This window comes from Periophthalmus magnuspinnatus, chromosome 23, assembly GCF_009829125.3.
Source record: "Periophthalmus magnuspinnatus isolate fPerMag1 chromosome 23, fPerMag1.2.pri, whole genome shotgun sequence".
Taxonomy (NCBI): domain Eukaryota; kingdom Metazoa; phylum Chordata; class Actinopteri; order Gobiiformes; family Gobiidae; genus Periophthalmus; species Periophthalmus magnuspinnatus.
In genome coordinates this window covers 17,981,409-18,003,189 of record NC_047148.1, presented here as the reverse complement: position 1 = coordinate 18,003,189, position 21,781 = coordinate 17,981,409, and the positions used below count along the sequence as shown (strand labels likewise).

The 21,781-nt window shown below is 40.0% G+C and overlaps 3 protein-coding genes across 3 annotated transcripts; 2 read left to right on the top strand and 1 right to left on the bottom strand.

Annotated features, from left to right (window-relative positions):
- Positions 1 to 449: 449 nt before the first annotated feature.
- On the bottom strand, positions 450 to 2,968 carry bhmt (betaine-homocysteine methyltransferase). The gene is made up of 8 exons (XM_033989811.2): positions 2,887 to 2,968; positions 2,607 to 2,739; positions 2,397 to 2,509; positions 2,083 to 2,274; positions 1,850 to 1,997; positions 1,222 to 1,404; positions 921 to 1,149; positions 450 to 851 (listed from the first exon to the last, which is right to left on the bottom strand). The coding sequence occupies exons 1-8, from the start codon at positions 2,905 to 2,907 to the stop codon at positions 677 to 679; spliced, it is 1,194 nt and encodes a 397-aa protein (XP_033845702.1). The 5' UTR covers positions 2,908 to 2,968; the 3' UTR covers positions 450 to 676.
- A 1,133-nt stretch (positions 2,969 to 4,101) lies between these two features.
- Positions 4,102 to 11,063, top strand: dmgdh (dimethylglycine dehydrogenase). Its single transcript, XM_033989809.2, has 16 exons — positions 4,102 to 4,322; positions 4,421 to 4,589; positions 5,114 to 5,212; positions 5,283 to 5,447; positions 5,528 to 5,732; positions 7,102 to 7,350; positions 7,425 to 7,623; positions 7,691 to 7,860; positions 7,982 to 8,135; positions 8,475 to 8,640; positions 8,829 to 8,959; positions 9,361 to 9,578; positions 9,655 to 9,812; positions 9,898 to 9,957; positions 10,039 to 10,173; positions 10,250 to 11,063. Exons 1-16 carry the CDS (start codon positions 4,201 to 4,203, stop codon positions 10,469 to 10,471), a joined length of 2,622 nt encoding a protein of 873 aa, XP_033845700.1. The 5' UTR covers positions 4,102 to 4,200; the 3' UTR covers positions 10,472 to 11,063.
- A 124-nt stretch (positions 11,064 to 11,187) lies between these two features.
- Positions 11,188 to 20,507, top strand: arsb (arylsulfatase B). Its single transcript, XM_033989810.2, has 8 exons — positions 11,188 to 11,602; positions 14,606 to 14,792; positions 14,862 to 15,052; positions 15,334 to 15,541; positions 16,906 to 17,149; positions 17,239 to 17,309; positions 19,418 to 19,549; positions 19,625 to 20,507. The coding sequence occupies exons 1-8, from the start codon at positions 11,330 to 11,332 to the stop codon at positions 19,888 to 19,890; spliced, it is 1,572 nt and encodes a 523-aa protein (XP_033845701.1). The 5' UTR covers positions 11,188 to 11,329; the 3' UTR covers positions 19,891 to 20,507.
- Positions 20,508 to 21,781: the final 1,274 nt, after the last annotated feature.

Sequence of the window (21,781 nt, the reverse complement as noted above, 5' to 3'; positions counted from 1 at the left end):
AATGGATCTCACAGCTCTTTTGAGAAATGCTGTGAAAACGACGTTGTTTGGAATAATACTACAGTTTCTGTCTTTGAATATATTAAAAAATACCAAACTCCCAATTTAAATAAACCTTTTCCAATTGAGTTTACTAAGTCCATCCCACATATGAGATTTTTGAGCAAATTTTAATAGAACCATGGAGCACATTTCTAGCTTATTATCCCCATCTGCTGGACAAATTTGGTTATTACAACAGCGACACTCGCGAGAGAGACTTCAGTTCTTACCAGTTGCATAAGCTTCAACCAAAACTTTGTGCTTAAGGCGTTTTCCCTTCAAATCTGCAACTTTGTGACATTCACGTTACACTCATAAGATTTCAGTTACACTAAATTAAGTGAAGTTAAGCAACTGCATGTAGGCAACTGTGTTTTCCTCATTAGTGTGAAAGCAAAAGCCTAGAGTTTTAGTGTACACATTTAATATGAGTTAATGTAATTTGTGTGCAAATATTACTCAGATCCTTCAGGTGAAATGTCAGTCATGTTACTGGGCTCAAATATGTAATTACAACCCATCTAAGAAAACAGACATGGCTTAACATCATTTATACCAGTCCGTCATAAAATGGTCCTTGGCAAGTTGAGTTCTTGTAGACATGTAAACCAGGGAATGGTGACAGTGTGTCATTTTAATGCTTAGCTTTGTCAAAAAGTGACTTTAGTTGTTCTTGGGATGTCGCTTCCTTTTGCTGCACAAGATCAGCATGACCTTTAGTGATACCCCAGGCATCAGGTGAAGACAAAGATGAAGAATATGGACGGCCAGACGCAGGCTTCAACTGCTCCCAGTAATCACGACGAGCCCTGTTTAATCAAGTTAATGTTATGAATGTTATTTTATTTTACAATAGCTTCACTGAATGAGATACCAACCTAGCTCTGACCCATGGCTTTGTGTGCATCTCCAGGCCACTGCCCCAAGATCCATGTTTCTCTGAACCAGCTGGAAGAAATCCCCTCTCTGCTGCCAGCTCTTCAGACAGGGCCCGAATGTGGTAAGGTTCAAAACCACAACAGCCTCCAATGTAACGAATACCTGCATTGTAAGCTTCTCTGGCATATTTCTGCATATCCCATCTAGTCAAGATTCTTGGCTCGAGGGCTGAAAACAAGATACAAGTCTCATGATAATGTGACAAGAAAGAGTTTAACAGATAATACAACAGACAGATACCAAAGGGGAACTCTGGCAGATCGATAAAGCCTTGTCTGTTACAATCTGGAGTATGGTAAGCAAGAGGCTGGCACATGTAGTGAGCTTTGAGGCCAGCTTTTTCCACTCCCTCCATCATCATTTTGACTGTCTTCACGCAGGTTTCAGGGTCAAAGTGACAGTTGATGCCAACTATGTCAGCTCCTATACAGAAAAAAATGTATCAAGGGTCAGAAAAGGCATAAGGTAGACTTTGTAGCATCTCTGGTGAAGATTCATCAGTTTGTCTCCAGGGAGAGAATTTTCCACATTATGGCATTAAACCCATCCATCTCCATGGAGGCAAACAGGTGATGCCACCAGGGAAAGTAACAGATCAGATCTATAGGGAGGTGACCCCACTCAAAGTAAGAAAGCATCCTTTTTAAGTACTTTTGAGCAATAAAACCCCTGTAATTGGACAAAGAGATAGTTTAAGGCCATATGACTTTGGCAGACCCTCCACTTTAATGTTATGTCACCCACTTTTAAACCTTCATTTTCCATCCCGCCACTAGATGGTGCTAATAATTGGCATGGGGGTATTTTGTGGGCTGCCCTTACACTCACTCACTGCAGCAATTTAATGTTTCAAAATAAGTGTTCGTACCAGCCTTGACAAGTTTAACAGCACAATCTCCAGGGCTGATGTTGTGCAGGTCTCCCTCTGGTCCAATGCACAAAGTAGCAGCTACTGGCTTTCCCGTGGCCTTCAGAACATGCACAGCCCACTCCGCTTCTTCCACATGTTCAAAGTACTACAGAGACACATATTGAACCTTTAATGCTGTTTTAAATGAAGCACCTGTCTGAGCATCATATCCACATTAAAATAAATCTCACCTCTGCAATCAAGAAGTCCACATCTTTCTTGACAAAGACATCCAGCTGCTTCTTAAAGATGGCCTTGACTTCATCCTCACTCTTGCAACTGAGATAAGCAGGGGTCTGGGAGACTCCACCTGCCACCAGAGCATCCCCTTCATTTGCCACCTCCCGGGCCAGGTCACAAGCAAACTCGTTGATTTGTTGGCCCTGTAGGAGGATAGTGTGATTGGAGATGGGCACATGCCAATTCTCTAATGTTTCTGCCAAGATGCCATCACCCTTTCTGAAAATGTAGGACGTGTGAGACCAGCTGCTGTCATATTACTCACCGTAAAGCGTTGAACGTGGCCCCTGTTCTCTAGTTTATCATCACTGGCGTAGAAAGTGAAGGTCTGCATGACATTGGAGCCAGCCCTTAGGAACTCCCTGTGCAGCTGTCTAACTGGAATAAACCAGAAACAGAGTCAACCAGGAGGCCTATGCGATTTTATAGAGTTGCCAGTAAACATTTGTCAATAAATGAGGTGAGCCTCTCTAACCAGCCTCGGGGTTCTCTGCAGCCGCCTCAGGAGTCCACGGGCCTGCCTTCACATAGCCCCGCTTCTCAAGAGCGAAGACAAAACCCCCGTCCCCGATCACTACCTCTCCAGCATCCAGGCGCTCCAGAATACCCTACAGGTTCACATGCACAAATGCATCACTGGAGAGCTATGTACAGCTATGTAACGCGTGCTCGTTCAAACTATAAGTTGTTTTATTCAATCACGGTTTTTATAAAAGTTGGAGAGTCAGAGCTGCAGACGCGTGAGGAGCGCTCACCTTCTTTCCAGCAGGGGCCATGTCTCGGAGGAAGGGCGGCTCTCTTCTCTCGGAACTTTAGAGTTCTGGAAGGACCTCTTGCAGGCGTCCATACAGTATTTATACGACATGGAGGGGTGCGGTTCTGGTGATGTCACTTTAATCTGGTTCCACCCGTTTCTTAGATAACACCTCCCCCCACAGAGTTTTACACACTCTCTAAAATCTTTTACCCTCGGCTGTAAGGACATCTGATTAAATCTGCCTAGTTTGAGTCCTTATTATCAGGTACCCTGGGATAAATACTTTTATTGACAGTTTAAATCAATAAACTAAACAACACAAAATCAATGTAACATAAATGCATCAGTCCCACAGCCCAAAGAGCAAAGCCTCCTCCAAACAGATATTCACAATAACAGCCAAAGTTAAATTTGCAAAGTTGAACCTTGCCTGGCCTTTCTAACCAACTCGCAAATAACAAAGTACATAACAACAATAGTAACTTTGCCTGCTCTCCACCGATATTAAAGATGCATTACAGAACTTTTCTGGTGGAGGGTCCGCCACCAGCATTTGTCCATGTCTATGTTACTGCTTTGCCTTGAATATTACATAGTATGGCATTAAACATAGCCAATGGACACCTATATGTAATCTGTGCCTAAGGAATACGACGTCTCTTATCCACCATTCTCCTCCAGATTGTTATGCCTCATGCTGTGCAGAGACCCATGCAGCACTTTCAGAGTTTGCATTACCCAGACAACCAGTGGTATGCCAGGGGCCACACATTGACACAGTATCTGACTTCACTGATATTTAATGGTAAAGTGTGGGAGTTCTTTGGTAAAAAAGTCTATTGGCCTACTCCTTGATTCACTAGACTGGCATACAGGCTGTCAATAGTCTATAATGATAACACGTCAATAAATGGTCTGCATACGTGAAAGTCTGTCCAGTCCTATGGATAAACATGAAATTAATCATTAACAACAACTTGTTTTTGTTGGCTACTCAATACACTTTCTGCTGAGTTTTTCTTATTTATTTTATGTGCACCTGCAAACAAAATATTTTTAGGTCAAATTTCTTACATTTTGAACATGTAAAAACCCCTTTCCAGGTGCGCAGAGTGTGCACATGAAGGGTTAAAGGGGCAGCGGGTGAGTCGGGTTAGGTCCTGTTCAAACTGACTAGTGAGTCCACTTGTGGGCGTGCCAAAGCCCCTGTACTAGAGGCAGCTTTGTAAAGCATGTGTGAGGCGGACTGTAGAAACACAAATCTGCGTTATGCTTTAACTTGTAAAAGTCATTCGCAGTTTTTCGCGTCGCTATGTCCAACTTGTTGAATTTAGTCAAATGCGGCGCGCGGAGAGATCTGAGCACATGTCGTGCACTTTCCCATCTGTTTTTGAGGACTATAAGCTGCTCTTCAAGGCGCCCAGCCGCAGAAAGGTGAGACTTTCAGTTTTATAATTACACGTTCTGTCACAAATGCAAATGTTGATCATTGTATTTTGATCTAAAAACGTGTTTCTTTTTTTTTTGTCTAGTGAGACATCTACAGTTTTGGGGAAACGATGGAAAGACACTGCGGACACTGTGATCATTGGAGGGGGCTGTGTGGGGGTCAGCCTGGCCTATCACTTGGCCAAAAGTGGCATGAAAGACGTGGTGTTGTTGGAGAAAACTGAGCTGACAGCTGGTTCCACTTGGCATGCTGTATGTCAAAACAGATGCGCTTTTTCTACTTTTTTATAACTTTTATTCAAAACAACACTTTAATTTAAAGCACCTAAAGAGAATCTTTATATTTTTTGGTCTTCATTGGGAATACACACTAGGCCTGTGTAATGTAAGAAGAAAACATGCATTTTGCCCATTCGTTTCTGTACCCAGACACCTGACTTAAGAGCTTTCCACATGTGACTCAAAATGCCTTTGGTGTAAATATTGTACTTTCAGGAGGTTTTAGGACACATTAGTCGAGTCACACCACCTGTTTACACTCATATGTTTCAAGGCACTCGAGGACTTGACCGACTTATGGGTCACTTCTTACAACTTCCATGAACTGCTCTGCAATACTATAAATACACATATGACATATTAGAGGTAGGAGATCAGTGTCTAAGGATTACTTTACACATTTTTAAATAAAGTAAAGCAGTGAGATTAAAAAAAACAACATTTCAGTGTGTAATGCACTTATGAATTAAAAAATGCTTGTGTGTTTTAAATTGCAGGCCGGGTTGACCACTTACTATCACCCAGGTATTAACCTTAAGAAAGTTCACTATGACAGCATTAAACTGTATGAGTCGCTGGAGGCTGAGACTGGCCAGGTGATACTTTTCACACTTTAACATTTTTTCCTTAGACATTGAGATTTAATCAAATTTGTATATTTTTTAGGCTGTAGGTTTTCACAACCCTGGAAGTGTGCGTATCGCTTCCACACCTGCACGTGTTGATGAGATGAGGTATCAGATGACCCGGACCCACTGGCATGTCACAGAACAGTATTTCATTGGGCCAGAGAAAGTACATGAGCTTTTTCCACTGTTGAACATGGACAAGGTCTGTACAAAGCAGATACAGTAGAGAGACATAAACATATAACACTAATCACAAGGTTGACTGAGTTTGGTTACTTCTAGGTGTTGGCAGGTCTGTATACTCCAGGTGATGGCCACATAGACCCATATTCCCTCACAATGGCGATGGCGGCTGGGGCTCGCATGTATGGTGCTCAGATTTATAACCCCGCTCCTGTGACCGGGCTGAAGTCTACTCCCGATGGCAAATGGGACGTTCACACTCCTCATGGAACCATTCGTGCAAACCGTATTGTTAACACTGCAGGTAACTCAGAACGACACTCTCTTTGTTTATTTTGTTTTATTGATGCAAACTGTGCCTCCTGATTATCAGATAACAGTTACACTGTAAGATCAGTGGGGCGTATGCAAAATGTTTCACTTCTGGAATTATCATGAGAATTATTAAAAGACAGGACCTTCAATCAAACAAACCCCAACTCAAATGGCCAGTATAAAGTTTTGGCTACTCTTAGTCCAGTTAAACTGGTTACTTGTTCTTGCAAGAAAAGGCTCTAAAATACTCGATCAAACAATAATATAATTCACTTTCTTTAATATGCATCTCAACTGCATATTTTTTCTTGGGTTTCTTGAGTTTTTTCTGGCCTTTTGCCCTCACTGTGTCCAACAACCAATCCCAACAAGCCAGCAGTTTAGTTCTCATCCAATCTCAGTGCAGCGGTTAAGCACACCTCCTAACCCATTTCTCTCTTTTTTGCTTTTCCCAGTTTCATAAACCTGAACATAAAATGTCTGTCCAAAGGTTTGCACACTGACCAGGATTTAAAAGTTTGTTGTCACCTAATGTTTTACCAGTCCTGTATCCACATACTTGATAAACTTGATACAGGAGAGTGTATGTGGTTTCAATCTGTGTCTTGGCAGTCAGTGTGGAATTCAGTTTTGCCAATCATTATTTCTCCCTGATCTACACATCAGATAGGTTCGTTGTTTTGATACCATTATGGGAAGAAAAAAATCAAATGGTATAATTTCTATTTTTGTATTATTTATTTATTTGTAATACAGGTAGTGCTGTGTACTATCTTGCACTTTTTTATTGGTCTAATCTCTCTAAGTGAATGCCCTCTCTTCTCAGTTTAAACATCTTTATTCCAGTCCTGGCCTGAGCTGACTGGGCTCTTATCTAAATGTTTGTTTAGTAACTCCAGCGCTCCATGACAAAATAGATTTCACTGTTATTATTTAACACAGAGGGTATATTGAGGTTTCTGGTTTGTATAATTGTATTGTGAATATCATTTTAAAATGCACTACAGTAACAATTAAGAGAGACATGTTTTGCAGTTGGCATTCCATGTATGATAGTGTACTGTTATTACACTGTGACAATTGGTAATAGTTCAATCTAAAGTTCCATCTTAAACTTGACAATTATTTTGAGAAGAAACATAACATAAAAAAAGCTTTATGAATTTAAACTTTCTGAATGAAAATGACACCATAACATATTTTTTTAGTTAATTACAATAATATTATGGTGTGAATAATCATGATTCTCGATAAACCATGAGGTCCCTTCCTGCTGCTTTGATAAAAAAGAGGCACTGGAATTTTCTTTGTAGCCCACATGGGTAGTTTATGAGAGCTTATAATACATGTTTTACTAGGATTCTGGGCCAGGGAGCTGGGCCAGATGATCGGGTTTGATCACCCCACCATCCCAGTGCATCACCAGTATGTGGTAACAGCAACAGTGCCAGAGGTGAAGGCTCTGAAAAAGGAATTGGCCGTCATCAGAGACTTGGAGGCCTCATACTACCTGCGCCAGGAGAGGGATGGCCTTTTATTTGGTCCATATGAGAAGATGGACAAAATGGTGGTGCAGGACTCCTGGGTGAGAGAAGGGGTGCCTCCAGGTTGGTCTTGTTATGAATATTTAATTTTTTATATAAGTATTTCTGGTCTTTTTTATGTCCTGTTCTGTTCATAGGTTTTGGTAAAGAGCTATTTGAGTCAGACCTTGACCGTATAATGGAACATGTGGAGATGGCTATGGAGATGGTACCGGTACTGAAGAATGCGGATATTATTAACATTGTTTCTGGACCAATCACGTACACGCCTGACCTCCTGCCTATGGTCGGACCACACCAGGGGGTTCCTAACTACTGGACAGCCATTGGATTTGGGTACATTTGCAGACATAGATGTTGAGTTATCGTTTTCAGTACCTTATTTGTGATTGTATTGGTTCAGGTATGGAGTAATTCATGCAGGTGGTATAGGGAAGTTCCTGAGTGACTGGATTAGGAACGGAGAACCTCCTTATGATCTAATTGAGTGTGATCCCAATCGTTACGGCAAATGGGCAGATGTACCATTCATGTGTGCCAAAGCCAGAGAATCATACGGTTTCAACAACGTAGGTAAGAAAGCACTCATTCACACACACTCACACATTTTACAAGACAGATGACGTTTTGGGCCTCATTGGATGAACTAAACATTTATTTGATGTTATTTCATATTCATTCATCACATTCTTAGTGGGTTACCCCAAGGAAGAGCGATTTGAAGGCAGACCAACGAAGCGAATAAGTGGCGTCTATGATCTCCTAAAGGACAAATGCTCCATGGGATTTCACGCTGGATGGGAACAGCCTCATTGGTATTACAAACCTGGAGATGACATTGGATACAAGTAAGAAACAAAATAGCAGAGAATGAGCTTGCTATTATATTAACGTTGTATACTGACTTTCTCAAACTTGTTCATTGGAGCAGAATTCTGAGATAGAGGAGAGTAGAAAAGTGTTTGTACCGAAATTTATACAACTGTTAGGGAAACAGATACCACTACACCAGTTACACTCATTTTCAGCACCAAGACACACTTGACAAACAAACATAACTAAAGTCATTATTGCACTGTTTTTGTGTCATTTATACTGTAATCTATGCATTTATATAAGCAAATAGTCATGTTTGTATTACATTTTTCTATAATCTACATGTTGAAATGTCATGATGTTGTGTTTAGGCCCAGTTTCCGACGTACTAACTGGTTTGGACCAGTTGGAAGAGAATACAAGCTGGTGATGGAGAAGGTGGGAGTAATAGACCTGACACCTTTTGGAAAATTTAGTGTGAAAGGGAAGGACTCCCACAAGCTCTTGGACCGTCTTTTTGCCAACACAATGCCCAAGGTAGTGCTTTAACGACTCTTGTTACATAAATTAATAAATATACAATAATCTTTTGTTGGATAAAATTCATAAAAGCCCGCATATCCATGATTACTATGACTCATTGTACCTGTAATCTCGGCACAGGTCTCACACTTATATGTTTGCCTCTCCCTGATGTGTGTTTTTTTTTTTGTTTGTTTGGTCAGGTTGGTCAAACTAATATCAGCCACATGTTGACACCCACTGGGAAAGTCTATGCAGAGGTCACCATCACTCAGGTAGCTCCAGGGGAGTTTCTGCTTATCACAGGCTCTGGGTCAGAGCTGCACGACCTCAGGTAAATACATCCAGCTCTATTCATATTTATGATCACTCTTAACATCTGAAAAATGTACTTACAAAGAATTACCAATGTTTGCCACTGTGTGACTCCAAGTATATATAAGAAGCTCGCTGTTCTGAGTAAAATCTCAACAGCTGTAAGTTCAACGCCCCTACAGTTGCTCAAATTGCAAAGCAGTATATGATTACATTCTTGTGGGTTCTCCCACTGAGTGGCCCACTGTTAAAATAGATATCTAGTTCATGGCAGTGTTCTACAGCACACTCTACTGGTAAGCAAAGAAACTGCTGAGTTCATTGAGGTTATTTTATTTTTTTATGAAACGTGGCAAATGTGACATAACATGAAGAAACATAGTGCATTGTTGAATATGTTTTATTTTGAATTCAACACAGGTGGATTGAAGCAGAGGTTGCAAATGGTGGATATGACGTTGAGATCACCAATGTTACAGATGATATTGGAGTTTTGGGTGTTGCAGGACCCAAGTCACGCACAGTTATGCAAAAACTGACCGCCGAGGACATGAGTGACACTGGTTTTAAGTTTCTGCAGTGTAAGACTATTGATTTAGCGGGTGTTTCTGTCCAAGCTATCAGAATTTCCTACTCAGGTAATAGACAAAGTGGAAAGCAACCTTTTTATTTCAGTTGAACAGAACACTAACAATTCACTGTTTTGGGTTTTAGGTGAACTTGGTTGGGAGATTTATGTACCCCAAAAGAACATGGCAACTGTGTACCAAGCCATTATGGAAGCTGGAAAAGATCACGGCATTGACAATTTTGGCACATATGCTATGAATTCCCTGAGACTGGAGAAAGGCTTCAGGGGCTGGGGAGCTGAGGTTAATCCCCACCACCACTATTAGAATTTAATTTTAAATATAAAGTGTTGAATCTAGAACCAACTCACTGTTTTGCTCTTTACAGATGAACTGTGACACCAACCCTTTGGAGGCTGGACTGGATTATTTTATCAAACTGAATAAGGTGACAAAGATCACATGTATACCAGTTTATTGAAATAGTAATAACAAAATAACTACCGGTAATAACTATTAATTGTTTCAGTCTGCTGACTTCATTGGCAAAGATGCTTTGAAGGAGATAAAAGCCAAGGGTCTGAAGAGAAAGCTGTCATATATCACTGTAGACACAGATGACATTGACCCTGAGGGAAATGAGACCATTTGGTTAAATGACAAGGTGAATGGCAATGGAAGAAAAAAAAGGCATTGATTGGTACTTGGATAATTAAAACACAATTTTTTGTCCTCTTCAGGTTGTTGGCAATACAACTTCTGGAGCCTACAGTTACAGTTCCCAGCAGAGTCTGGCTTTTGGCTATCTGCCCATAGAGCTGACATCAGTGGGACAAAAGGTGGAGGTCGAGCTTCTGGGAAGAAGGTATCCTGCCATGGTTATCCAGGAGCCACTGGTGCTGACAGAGCCCACACGGACCAGGCTGCAGAAAAAGGCCAAGAGCAAAGCAACACCAGTATAAAGTCGGTAAAAGTAGTCTGGGGTATTTTATTGTGGTCCATATTTTGAAAGGATTGTCTTAAAATTAAATCAACATGTCTTACAATATTTTATTGTTTAAACAACATCTGAAAACAGTATTAATTCCACAGAGTTTACATTTTGTCTTTATATTTCCATGAAAAGATGTTGGAATTTTAATGACACAAAAGAACGCACTTAAAACCAGTTGCTGCGTTGTTGTACAAACCTATTTTTTTATATGATTTTATTGTAATTGTTGTTTTTAAATTATACATCTAAAAAAAATTGTAGCATATGTAAACTTGTCATATAGTCCCTGAAGGCGTATATTGTATGGTAAATGTGGTCAAAAGTCAACTTTTATTGTATCAGTGAGCTGATGATTTCAAACTGTAATTTTAACACTGAATTTATGTTCACTGTGATAATTAATTCCCTCCTTTTTGGAGGACTTGGTGTAAAACCAGCTTTGTCTCACACTCTTCTGAATTATTTCTAGAAGGTAGGTCCGTTGACCAGGCTATTCAGCGTACTGACAAATACAATAATAATGTTTTTGTTCTGTTTTTTTAATAAAATAATAACATTGTAACAACATGGCTTATATTATTTTATAAATGGTTATGGAGCTACTTCCGCATAAGTCACGTGATCTTTCTTTTTCATGAAGCTGATTGGCTGCTTCAGCCGTGGCGTTTTTAAGGAAGAGAAGCGGAAGTTTCGAAGGATTTTTTGCTTCCATGTATCAATATTGTGATTATTCTGGAGATTGCAGCGGCGTATGTTTCAGATGTAGTTCCTGTAGTACTTTGTTCCTGTAGTACTACATGCCTCTTGTTTACCTTGTTAAAGTAATATGTGGTTTCCTCGGTGCGTCCGCGCTCTTCTCAGTGTCTTTATCGTCACTAGTTCTTTAAATGTGTTTACGGCGCTTTCAGCAGCAAAACAGCCTCATATCGTTTTCATCCTGGCTGACGATTATGGTTGGTATGATGTTGGCTACCACGGATCTGAGATTAAAACACCAAACTTAGACCAACTGTCCGCGAGTGGCGTCCGCCTGGAGAACTACTATGTCCAGCCCCTGTGCACCCCGTCCCGCAACCAGCTCATGACGGGCAGATACCAGGTCAGTCACACTCAGCTTTGTGTCTGCTCTTTATCTATACATTTAAGGGTATTTCCATAAACTAAAAGTAAACTTGAACTTTATTATTATTAAACTAAAAGTGCACTTTGTGTATACTTCAGAGTGTACTTTTATGTTTCTTAAGAAGTAGACTTGTAGACTCTCTCAAGTATACTTAATAATTGAAGTATACTACTTTTTGGTAAAGGTAGGGTTGCAGACTCACAGCTCTGTTATCAGCCCCACATATAACTGTGGTTATGGACCTAATCTGCTTTTTTAGGCAAAGCAAGGCAAGTATATTTGTATAGCACAATCAAAACTCTGTGGCCTATATTAACAATATAAAGTAATTCTCATCAAAGTGTCTTGAATAGGACTCAAATAAACACAAAGGAAAAAGTATTTTATAATAAAATTAATATTTCTACTCACTGTGAAACCTGGGCCTGTTAGGATGAGCACAGAGCTGAGATCCTGGCAGGAATCAAAGACACACGAAGCTCTTCCTCAGCATCTCCCAGTCTCTGTTTTAGCTTTTAAAGCAGTCAGGCTTGAAAAGTTCACCTCACACGGATATGTGGTGGAAAATAGGACCAATGTCAAAATAGCTTTGTTTGCCAGAATGGGGAAGTCCTTGGCAGTAGTCAACCAAAAACTGACCAAAGGCAGATCAGCAAAGTTTATCTTTAAACCACGGCTTTGTCTCAGCTCAGATAGTTCCTCCTGTAAAGTCATGTCCTTTCCACCAGCTGATGCTGAGCTGTATGGGTCCCTAACTCAGTCAAGGCATTCAGGCTGGAGAAAAATAAAATGAAGAGAGTTTTTAAATGTTTAATTTTTATCTCACACAATGCAGCAGTGTTGACATCTTACTTTGTGGGTGTAAAGGTGCAACTCTGGCAACATGTTGTTGCCAGAGTTGCACCTTTGAACAGAATCTTTTTATTTTATCTGTATTTGTAAGCAGGTTTTCATTTCGGTCTTGCATTCGTGTGTTTAGTTCATTCAGATGATGAAAAATCTCTGCCTGGTATGTGAGCCTTGCACACTCCTCATGTGCTGCCAAAAGCTTTGCGTAATGAGACTTCTCATTTGTCAGAAACACTGTAAGTTCCTCCTGCGGCTCAAACACAGGGGCCATCTCCGCGCACAATCATCCAGCGCAGGAACGAGGTCTGCTGTAAAGTCCTGGATACGAGGGCCTCATGGCGCCACCTACTGATGTGCAAGGGTATTACATGGTTACTCCGCAGATCACGAGACCGCACAGATGCTCGACAACCGCACATTATTTGCGGATAGTAATTCATTCGTTTTCAAAAAATATTTTTTAGATCAATTAGGTAAAATTTGATAATTTCCCACGGCACAATAATCATCATAAAATGAACATTAAAAGAGTAGAGTGCAGTATGAAAACCTTTCAGTTATATACACAGCTAAACACAACCGTTTTGAACCTATATTTAAACATCGTCAAAGTAGAGGCCTGTCTCACATCTTCAGGAAGAATGTTCCAGGTTTTAGTTGCATAAAACTGAAACGCTGATTCCCCATGTTTAGTCCTGACTCTGGGCATCAGCAGGAGGCCGGTCCCTGAAGTCCTCAGAGTGTGAGATGGTTCATATGGCACTAACATGAGATGTACTCTGGTGCTGGGCCATGGAGAGACTTGTACAAGCAGAGCTGCTTTACAGTCTGTTCTCTGAGCCACAGGAGCCAGAGACCTGAGCACAGGACGCATGTGTTCATGATTCCTGGTTTTAGTCAGGAGACGAGCAGCAGCGTTCTGGATGAACTGCAGATGTCTTAGCACGTGTTTGGAGAGTCCATTGAGCAGATTGTTACAGTAGTCTAACCTATTGAAGACAAATGCATGGATAAGTCTCCCCAAGTCTGGTTTTAACAGTATATTACAGTATATAACAGTTTTTGATTTTTGTAATGTATTTATAGATGGTAAAAAGCTGCAGATGTTATTGATTTGATGTGAGATGGGCATGTAATTGTTCAATATCGTGGCATCAAGACTTCTCTTCTTCAGGAGAGGCTTGATAACTGCAGTTTTCAAAGCTCTTGGGAATGTTTCAGAATGAAGTGACATGTTAACTATGCAAGTGAGTGGTGACCGCAAACTGTTGAGCACAGACTTTAGAAATCTAGTGGTTAACACATGCAGGCAGCATGTAGATGAACTCAGACTGGTGATGAGCTCTTGGACAGTTTTGTCAATTACAGGTGCAAAGTGAGTCAGCTCTAAGTGTCTAGGTGGCTGCAGGGTTGTTATTTGCGTTGTGGAATTGATGGCATTCTTAATGCCCTGAACCTTCTCATTAAAGAATACTGCAAACTCATGGCACTTAGATATAGTTCTAACGGCAGCAGAGCTCGAGGGTTTGTTAATCTGTTTACTGTTACAAACAGGACACGAGAGTTGTTACTGCAACTTCCAGTAATGTCCAATAATGAATACCTCTCCCTTGTTCTACATAAACTGTGATTGTGCATGTGCATCTTTTCTCTGTAAATCTCATAATGAACCTGGAGCTTTGACTTGTGTCATTCCCGCTCGGCTCTCTGGCACTCCCTTTTCTGTGCCTTGATCGAGTCATCATTCCTCCATGACGCTTTTTCAATTCAATTCATTTTATTTTTGTAACGCCCAAAATCACAACAACAGTTGTCTTGAAGGGTGTTTTTGCTTATATTTAACCATTTTAACTTTCATTGGGGCAATGATGTCCAGAACATTCAAAACACTCGAAGTCACAGAGCTCAACAAATCATCAACATTAGAACGTGAGGCATTCAAAGTGTATCATTTCCATAAAAAGTGAACCTGTGTTATCATTTATGTGTTATAATTTATGTATTATGATATTATATCTGAGCTCTTATATCTGTGCACAGGTTTCATAATTAAGACTAACAAATGGTTCCTTTTGTTTGTGCAAGTTTTACTGATCAGAGACCTAATATTTGTCACCTGCATGTCCTCAGATCCGTACAGGAATGCAGCATAGCATCATATGGCCCTGTCAGCCATACTGTGTCCCACTGGATGAGACATTACTGCCACAGCTGATGAGAGAAGCCGGCTACTCCACACACATGGTTGGCAAGTGGCACCTGGGCATGTACAAAAAAGACTGTCATCCTACCAAAAGGGGCTTTGACTCATACTTTGGTAATGTCTTATGCTTATTTACTGTTGTTTTAGGTTTCTTTTAATATTTCAACTTGTTCCCACTCACAGGATATCTAACGGGCAGTGAGGATTACTACGACCATATCCGCTGTGCTCCAATAACCCCTCTGAATCTAACTCGGTGTGCACTGGACTTCAGAGAGGGAGAAGAGGTTGCCACTGCTTATAAAGGCGCCTATTCCACTGAGCTTTTCAGTGAAAGAGCCTCCAGGATAATACAAACACACAAATCCAATAAGGTAAACGACAACAAAATATGTAGAGCACACATGACAGCGAATCTATAATACTATTAATTCAAATTGTTTAACTTACAATGGAGAGTATTTTTTATGTTTTTTTAGTTCTTATTAAAAGTCTTATTCACTTTTCATTATACAGTAATGAAAACACACATTTTTTAACGCTAATCTTATTAATTCCCTGTCAGTCCATTCTGGTCTTTAAACATTCTAATTGAAACCATGTGTATGCCACTTATACCACTTATCCAATTCCTTCCTCATGTTCTTCATTTCAGCCACTGTTCCTCTATGTGGCATTGCAAGCAGTCCACGCCCCTCTGCAAGTCCCTGAACGCTACCTGACGCCCTATAGTTTCATCAAAGACCATAATCGACGAGTCTACGCTGGCATGGTGTCTGCTATGGACGAGGCTGTGGGCAACATTACCTCGGCCCTTAAACAAAGTGGGCTTTGGGAAAACACTGTGCTGGTTTTTTCAACAGGTATGACATGGAAGGCAACTAAAGTAGAAATATATATATAACTGTAAATTGATGGCATGTCAACACTTCACCAATTTGTTGGCTCCCTGGATTTGTACACTACTTCAAATATCCACTAGAGGGCAATGCCTCTCAATCTTTTGTCCATCCCTTCACCCTTTTGAATGCCACTACACTCCTTAGAAGTAGTTCATTGCACAGTTTATCTTATGGATAAATAAAAATATAATACAATTTAAGAAATAAAACTTGGTAAACAAACATTACAGAATTAATATGTCAATCTTGTATAAAAAATTTAGTTGAAACGGAACATGTTTTCATTCTTTAATTGGACTTTGTAATGATTTTCATGTGAAGCAGGTATGCTCCTTGAACCAAGAGGGTTATTTTGGGCACTTAAAGGGCAATTAGATGACAGGAACTGCTTGTAAGTGTGAGAGTTGGAGTCAGGGCTGCCCTAGGTGGTCTTTTCATTGCTCTCTTTCACATTTGACTGGTCCTCACGTGAAAGACAACCATATGCCAGGTAGATGCCCTGTATGCTGACACAAATACCTCCTGCTTCTTTGAAGTAACCTCAATTGACCTTGTGAATTCACATCACTCCTTCCACTATAAATGTTAAACGTTCCCATATTTACAACTTGCAACGTCACTTTGGTTAATATGTAATTACTGCGCTGATGTTCTTCTACATATATTCCATATCAGTTTAAACAGGAATTCAATGTGTCATGAGCTTAAGCAACTTCAAGATGGTGACATTTTCTGTCTCACTGGGGCATTTTGTGTAAACAAGTGAGCTATACATTGCAGTGAAACCAGAAGAGTTGGCCTGTGCAGTAGCTAGCAGCTTGAAAAGGCATTATAAGCACACTGTCATAGAAGTCTGGGACAGACAGTTCTGGAAAAGACAGAAGGCTAGCTGAAAGAGACTTGCTTCACTGTGATTGGCCTATGTGTGTTTATACTGGACAACCTGCTGGGCTCGATGACCGTTGAAACTTAGAGCGTGTGTAATGCTTTTAGGAAAGAGAAACTTCATGACAGAGGGAGACATGCCTGTATTGTTTCCATTTTCTTTGGTCTATTACTTTTCAGTGTTTTTCACAGTACATTTACATGCCCAATTTACAGACTTCCTTGCTGTTGAAAATTGAACTTTTGAATGATGTGAAATAAATAAGTTCAAAATGTGTAATGGCTTTCAAAATACAACGTAAGTGTTTGAGTAGTGCAGATGTATGACAGGTCACCTACCTCGGTGTTGTGAATTCACACCCATCTCTTATTATTAATTTGAGTGCGTGTGTATATTTTTTGATCTCACAGTTTAAAAATCTACTGTATACCATGTGCAGATAACGGTGGTCAGACCTTGACTGGTGGCAGCAACTGGCCTCTAAGAGGGAGGAAGTGGACCCTGTGGGAAGGTGGTGTCCGAGGAGTGGGCTTTGTTGCTAGTCCGCTAATAAATCAGCCAGGTAGTGTAAATCGTGAGCTTATCCACATCTCTGACTGGCTGCCTACACTGGTGAATCTGGCAGGTGGCAAGACTAAGTCCACTAAACCATTGGATGGATTCAATGTGTGGAACACAATCAGGTGATGTGTGTCTACGTATTGCCCAGTACCTACCTGTCAAACTGCAAAGGTGTTTTGTTTTAACAACTGAATGTTCTGTGGTCCTACAGCAAAGGCCACGCCTCTCCCAGACTGGAGCTCCTGCATAACATTGACCCTTTATTTGAAGACACTTCTCCATGTAAGTTTTCCCTATCACACATACTACTGTTTTCTGATAAGGTTGTTTAATAAACAATGTTGTAACGAGATGGCTGACATTTGAACACAAGATATTGAACAATTGCTACTACCCATTACTGAGCACAGTGGACCAGTTTTGTTTAAACCATTTACCGGTAATTTTGGGTAGAGCAAACCACTGCCACCTCAGAGGGCTCTGGGCTTTGACCTAAGTTCACTATTTTTGAAGCAAGGACACTACACCTCAGTAACCAATGCTATAATGACATGGGTGGAGTGCTTTACAGATGTGTGCGGGGGACACATGCTAAGACTTCCAGTACAGGTAGTAACTATAATAGTTGTAGTATTCTATTATAGCATGTTACTTATATATAAGATGCTAATCCTATGTGATTCTTACATCTACTTTGTATTGTATGGGAAACAAAAAAACAGGGGATCACTCTCTGGGTTCTGTGGGAACAAAAGGATTTTGAAATCAAACCATAAGTTTCACATCATGCAAATACTAACACTATCCGGACACATAGACCACTGAAGCATTTCACAATGTGTTTTCTCACTGCAAAACTTTTCACAGTGATTTATTATTATATTACTAGCTGAGGTTAGGGTATTGGTAAGCCCTTCTTTAGCAAATCTTTTTTTTTTTTTTTAACCCAGTTCATGATTTAGTGCTGCTTTCACATAATGGTCTATCTCAGTGAACAAATTATTGTCTAAATTATGACATTCTCTGGATACAACTGAACCTTTCACAGTCATTGCAATGCACTTTAATTGTCATTAGACACAGCCCTGTCCATTCTTTTCCATTATGTTTCTTGAGCACATGCTTAAGATTGTCTAAATAGGTCACACAGAAGAGCATGAACATTTGCAGAAATCCTGCAACCTTCACTACGTTTTAAGTAATTTGTCCTCGCTCTCTGTCTACTCCCCCTAGTCATTTCTTTCCTTCATTTCTACAGTATGTAGACTGTCCTCCAGTGGATTATACATGAAATGAAGATGGCTCTACACATATATTTGTACTTCACTTAACCATTGGAGCTTATATTATGTAGCCCAAAAACTCCGAACATATTTATTAATCCTCAAGTCATAATTGTGGTGGACTTTACTTGTAAAACTGACTCCAATTGGAACATGGCAGTCTCTGAAAAGCTTTAACAGAGGGTTGCACACACAAAGAATGCAGGAAAATACTTTTTGACAGTGTTAGAAAAGAAAAATTACTTGCGAATCTGCCTAATCAGGACCACATTGTTCGGGTCAACCACACTGTGAACCTGAAAATACTCTCAAGGCCACATCTTCTTTGTTAAAACCCCAGACACATGGGCTCACGTCTGGGAGGCATTTTCAGTAAGAGCAGAAATAGCTCATGACCCAAGTACAAGGATTTCTAGACAGAGAACAAGGGCTTTTTGTATCACAAGCTGATAAGATCTTTGTGATTGGTGAATTTGATTTGTGCACAAATCTAAACTTTTTCGGCCACGAGGAGTAGAGGTGAGCTATGGTAAAAATAAACTGTTTAAACTACTGGTTCAAAGTGACTGTTTAATTACCTCTAGGAGGTCATCTGCCTGTCCCTCATCTACAACATGGGCAAACTGATACTTAACATTATAATGTAGAGCTGCATTAAAAGGAAAAATACTGCATGATAAAACAATTACTCCACATTGACAGATGTCCCATGATCGCAACGCAGAGTCACAAACTACAATACACCATGTACATTTTTTAAATTCTTTGAATCCAGAGGTTTACAAGTTTGCAGAAAAGTCCTGTCTTAATAATACGGACATTGTTTTAAATGGTTTGTTTTTATTCATTTTGACCCTCGTTTTTTTTTTTTTTTTTTTTTTACCCCAATTCATGCTACATAATACTTGCTTTACTATACAAAGAACAGCCTTATATTACTTATATTTATTTTTACACTTCTCTCTGGACTTTCAGTAATGTAGCTGACCCTCTTGCTTGTTTAAAATCCACTGCAAAGGTTTTATATCCAATATCATCTCAATCAGCAGTTCCTGCTTGTCTCAATAAGTGACCTTCATAATGTTCACTGTCCTCTGCTCTCCACAGGCCCTGGGAGCAAAAGCAAGTTAACTTTGGCTCAGAACGACAGTGGAAACTCCTGGGCTCACTCTGGCTTCAATGTATCCATTCACGCAGCTATTCGATGGTCAAACTGGAAACTGCTAACTGGCTATCCAGGTCTGTATCTTCTGTCTGCTTTACAAAAATGGGAGGTTTGTTCAAATATTCACACATGTCTTTTTGGTTACATAGGTTGTGATGTTTGGTTCCCTCAACCTGACAGCGACAATTCTGAGTCCAAAATCCTTGAAATGCACTCACTGAAGCCAGTCATGCTATTTGATGTTGAGAAAGATCCAGAGGAGAGGACTGAGTTATCTGCTAAGTTCCCTACAGTAGTTGACTATCTTCTTGGTCGACTCAGCGTCTACCAGAAACAGGCATTACCAATAAACTATCCTGATGAAGATCCCAAGTGTGACCCAGGCCCTGAGGGAGCTTGGGGGCCATGGGCCTAGAATGGGACTAATGAAGGTATATAAAAATGTTACCTTGGCCTGTTGCAAATACATTTTGATGTTAGTACAGAAAATATCATGAGAAACAATAATTAAGAAACTATTCCCTGTTCCCTTTTTCCAGCAAGTTGCAGTAAATTAATATCAGAAATAAACATTATCAGTAATTTGACACTCAGCTCAAATGTTTATGTTTATTGTTTCCTTACCATTGCTGTTTTCTTGTTCTTACCATGGTTGGTATGTTTTTCTTTCTGTTGCAATTTAGAAATGCCCCATGTTACTTATAGTAACACTGTACAGCTAAATTATTGTCAGTGACCTTTTGCTGCATTTATTGTCATGAATAGAATGAATCTATGAGTATGTATATGTAATATATGTATATATGATATATATGGTTTGGATGTGTGTGTGTGTGGGGGGGGGGAGGTGGAGGTGTGTGTGTGTGTGTGTGTGTATGTATATATATATATATATATATATATATATATATATATATATATACACACACACATACGCTTTTGGTAAAGGTTTTAATGAATTGTTTCCCTGTTAACATCTTTTGTTCAAGTACCTTTGTTACAAGCTCTGGCCTTTTCTTAATAATGTTCGCCTGCATTATGTTTTTTTAGTGTTTTTAATAATAATAAATGGTGGTCATGCAGGTTCTCTATTGGGTGGTTTTCATATTTGGAGTCTCAGGAGAAACACATTTCCATCAAACAGCTGCCATTTGACCTCTGGCAGTTGACCCTTTTCTTCTGGTAATATTCGAAGTAGAACAGGAAAGATTCAGCACTGAGAGCTCTGACATGTGACCTGCACCACATCCTTCAAAAACTGCTAAAATCTTATTTCCTACGTATAGTAAATTTTCCATGTAATTATTCACAGTTGGAAGATTTTAAGTAAGATTTCTTTGAATTATTTACCTAAGCCTTTGAGGCAGTTCATGGTAGCCCCCCGGTTGTGGAGAAGCCTGTGTAAAGAAAACTGCTAAATCTTGGTGTATATTTGCTTTAAAAAGTCTTTGCTACAGATGGAATTCAAACCAGGATTTTGGTAATGGATGGTTGTGAGAGTATTTATTTCATTGCCAAAGACATAAATTTGTCAGTTTGTGTATACTCCACAATCTAAACTTTGGATCTCAGGGTGATGGGATAGTCTGTGTAATTAGATGTTGCCAGTGCTTATCATCTATCTAAACTAACGCTTATGCTTAGCGTGTTTCTCAGCATAACCACTTTAGCACTTCTCATACATGTCTGTGGTGAGCTACACCTCCTGAAGAGTTATTCCATCTCTCTCCTTGTCATTAGGAGCAGCTAACCTCAGCAGTGCCACCACTTGTCTCTTCTTGGTAGTTTTTAAAGCTGTTTTGGTGCTCATTTCACACTTAATCCTGCTCTTTGACTCAGTCCTATGAAGTGTGCCTCCCAAAGCGACACATTGACTCTGGATGGATCAACAGTGAGACTGGCTGGATGTGACGCAGTGCACTGTTATTTCAGCTGTGAGCTATAGTGTTTGTCTCATATATGATACCTCAGACGATATGACAGCGGAAACATTATTTGGGTTGAAGCTGCATGTTTTGATCAAGTGCACATGGATGATAAAAACGCGCTGCCACCTTTTTTGTCCTCTTTGGTATGTCTGCATGGAGAGACAGAGACAGCAAATGTCAAAGGACTGGAATTCCAAACAATATTGTGCCTGACTGTGCTCCCTGTCTGTAAAAACAGATTAAAATCATCCTAGCGAGGAATGTGTTAAACTTTGTGCCTTGAAAGGGGAAAATCCAACACTCTGACACAAACAGCAGTGAAAAAGTCCCTCAATAAGAGGCCACCAAAGTGTAGGCAGATTTAGATGGACATTTAAG

What these genes read in the sequence shown, in the direction of transcription:
- dmgdh (XM_033989809.2), top strand. Translation starts at nt 4,201, where the DNA reads ATGTCCAACTTGTTGAATTTAGTCAAATGCGGCGCGCGGAGAGATCTG. An exon ending in GAGAGAAGGGGTGCCTCCAG is followed by an intron (nt 7,351 to 7,424) that starts GTTGGTCTTGTT and finishes TTCTGTTCATAG; the next exon opens with GTTTTGGTAAAGAGCTATTT. An exon ending in GGAGATGACATTGGATACAA is followed by an intron (nt 8,136 to 8,474) that starts GTAAGAAACAAA and finishes TGTTGTGTTTAG; the next exon opens with GCCCAGTTTCCGACGTACTA.
- arsb (XM_033989810.2), top strand. Translation starts at nt 11,330, where the DNA reads ATGTGGTTTCCTCGGTGCGTCCGCGCTCTTCTCAGTGTCTTTATCGTC. An exon ending in GGGCTTTGACTCATACTTTG is followed by an intron (nt 14,793 to 14,861) that starts GTAATGTCTTAT and finishes TCCCACTCACAG; the next exon opens with GATATCTAACGGGCAGTGAG. An exon ending in AAACACACAAATCCAATAAG is followed by an intron (nt 15,053 to 15,333) that starts GTAAACGACAAC and finishes TCTTCATTTCAG; the next exon opens with CCACTGTTCCTCTATGTGGC.
- bhmt (XM_033989811.2), bottom strand. Translation starts at nt 2,907, where the DNA reads ATGGCCCCTGCTGGAAAGAAG. An exon ending in TGGCCCCTGCTGGAAAGAAG is followed by an intron (nt 2,740 to 2,886) that starts GTGAGCGCTCCT and finishes GTGAACCTGTAG; the next exon opens with GGTATTCTGGAGCGCCTGGA. An exon ending in TCTGCCAGAGTTCCCCTTTG is followed by an intron (nt 1,150 to 1,221) that starts GTATCTGTCTGT and finishes TCTTGTTTTCAG; the next exon opens with CCCTCGAGCCAAGAATCTTG.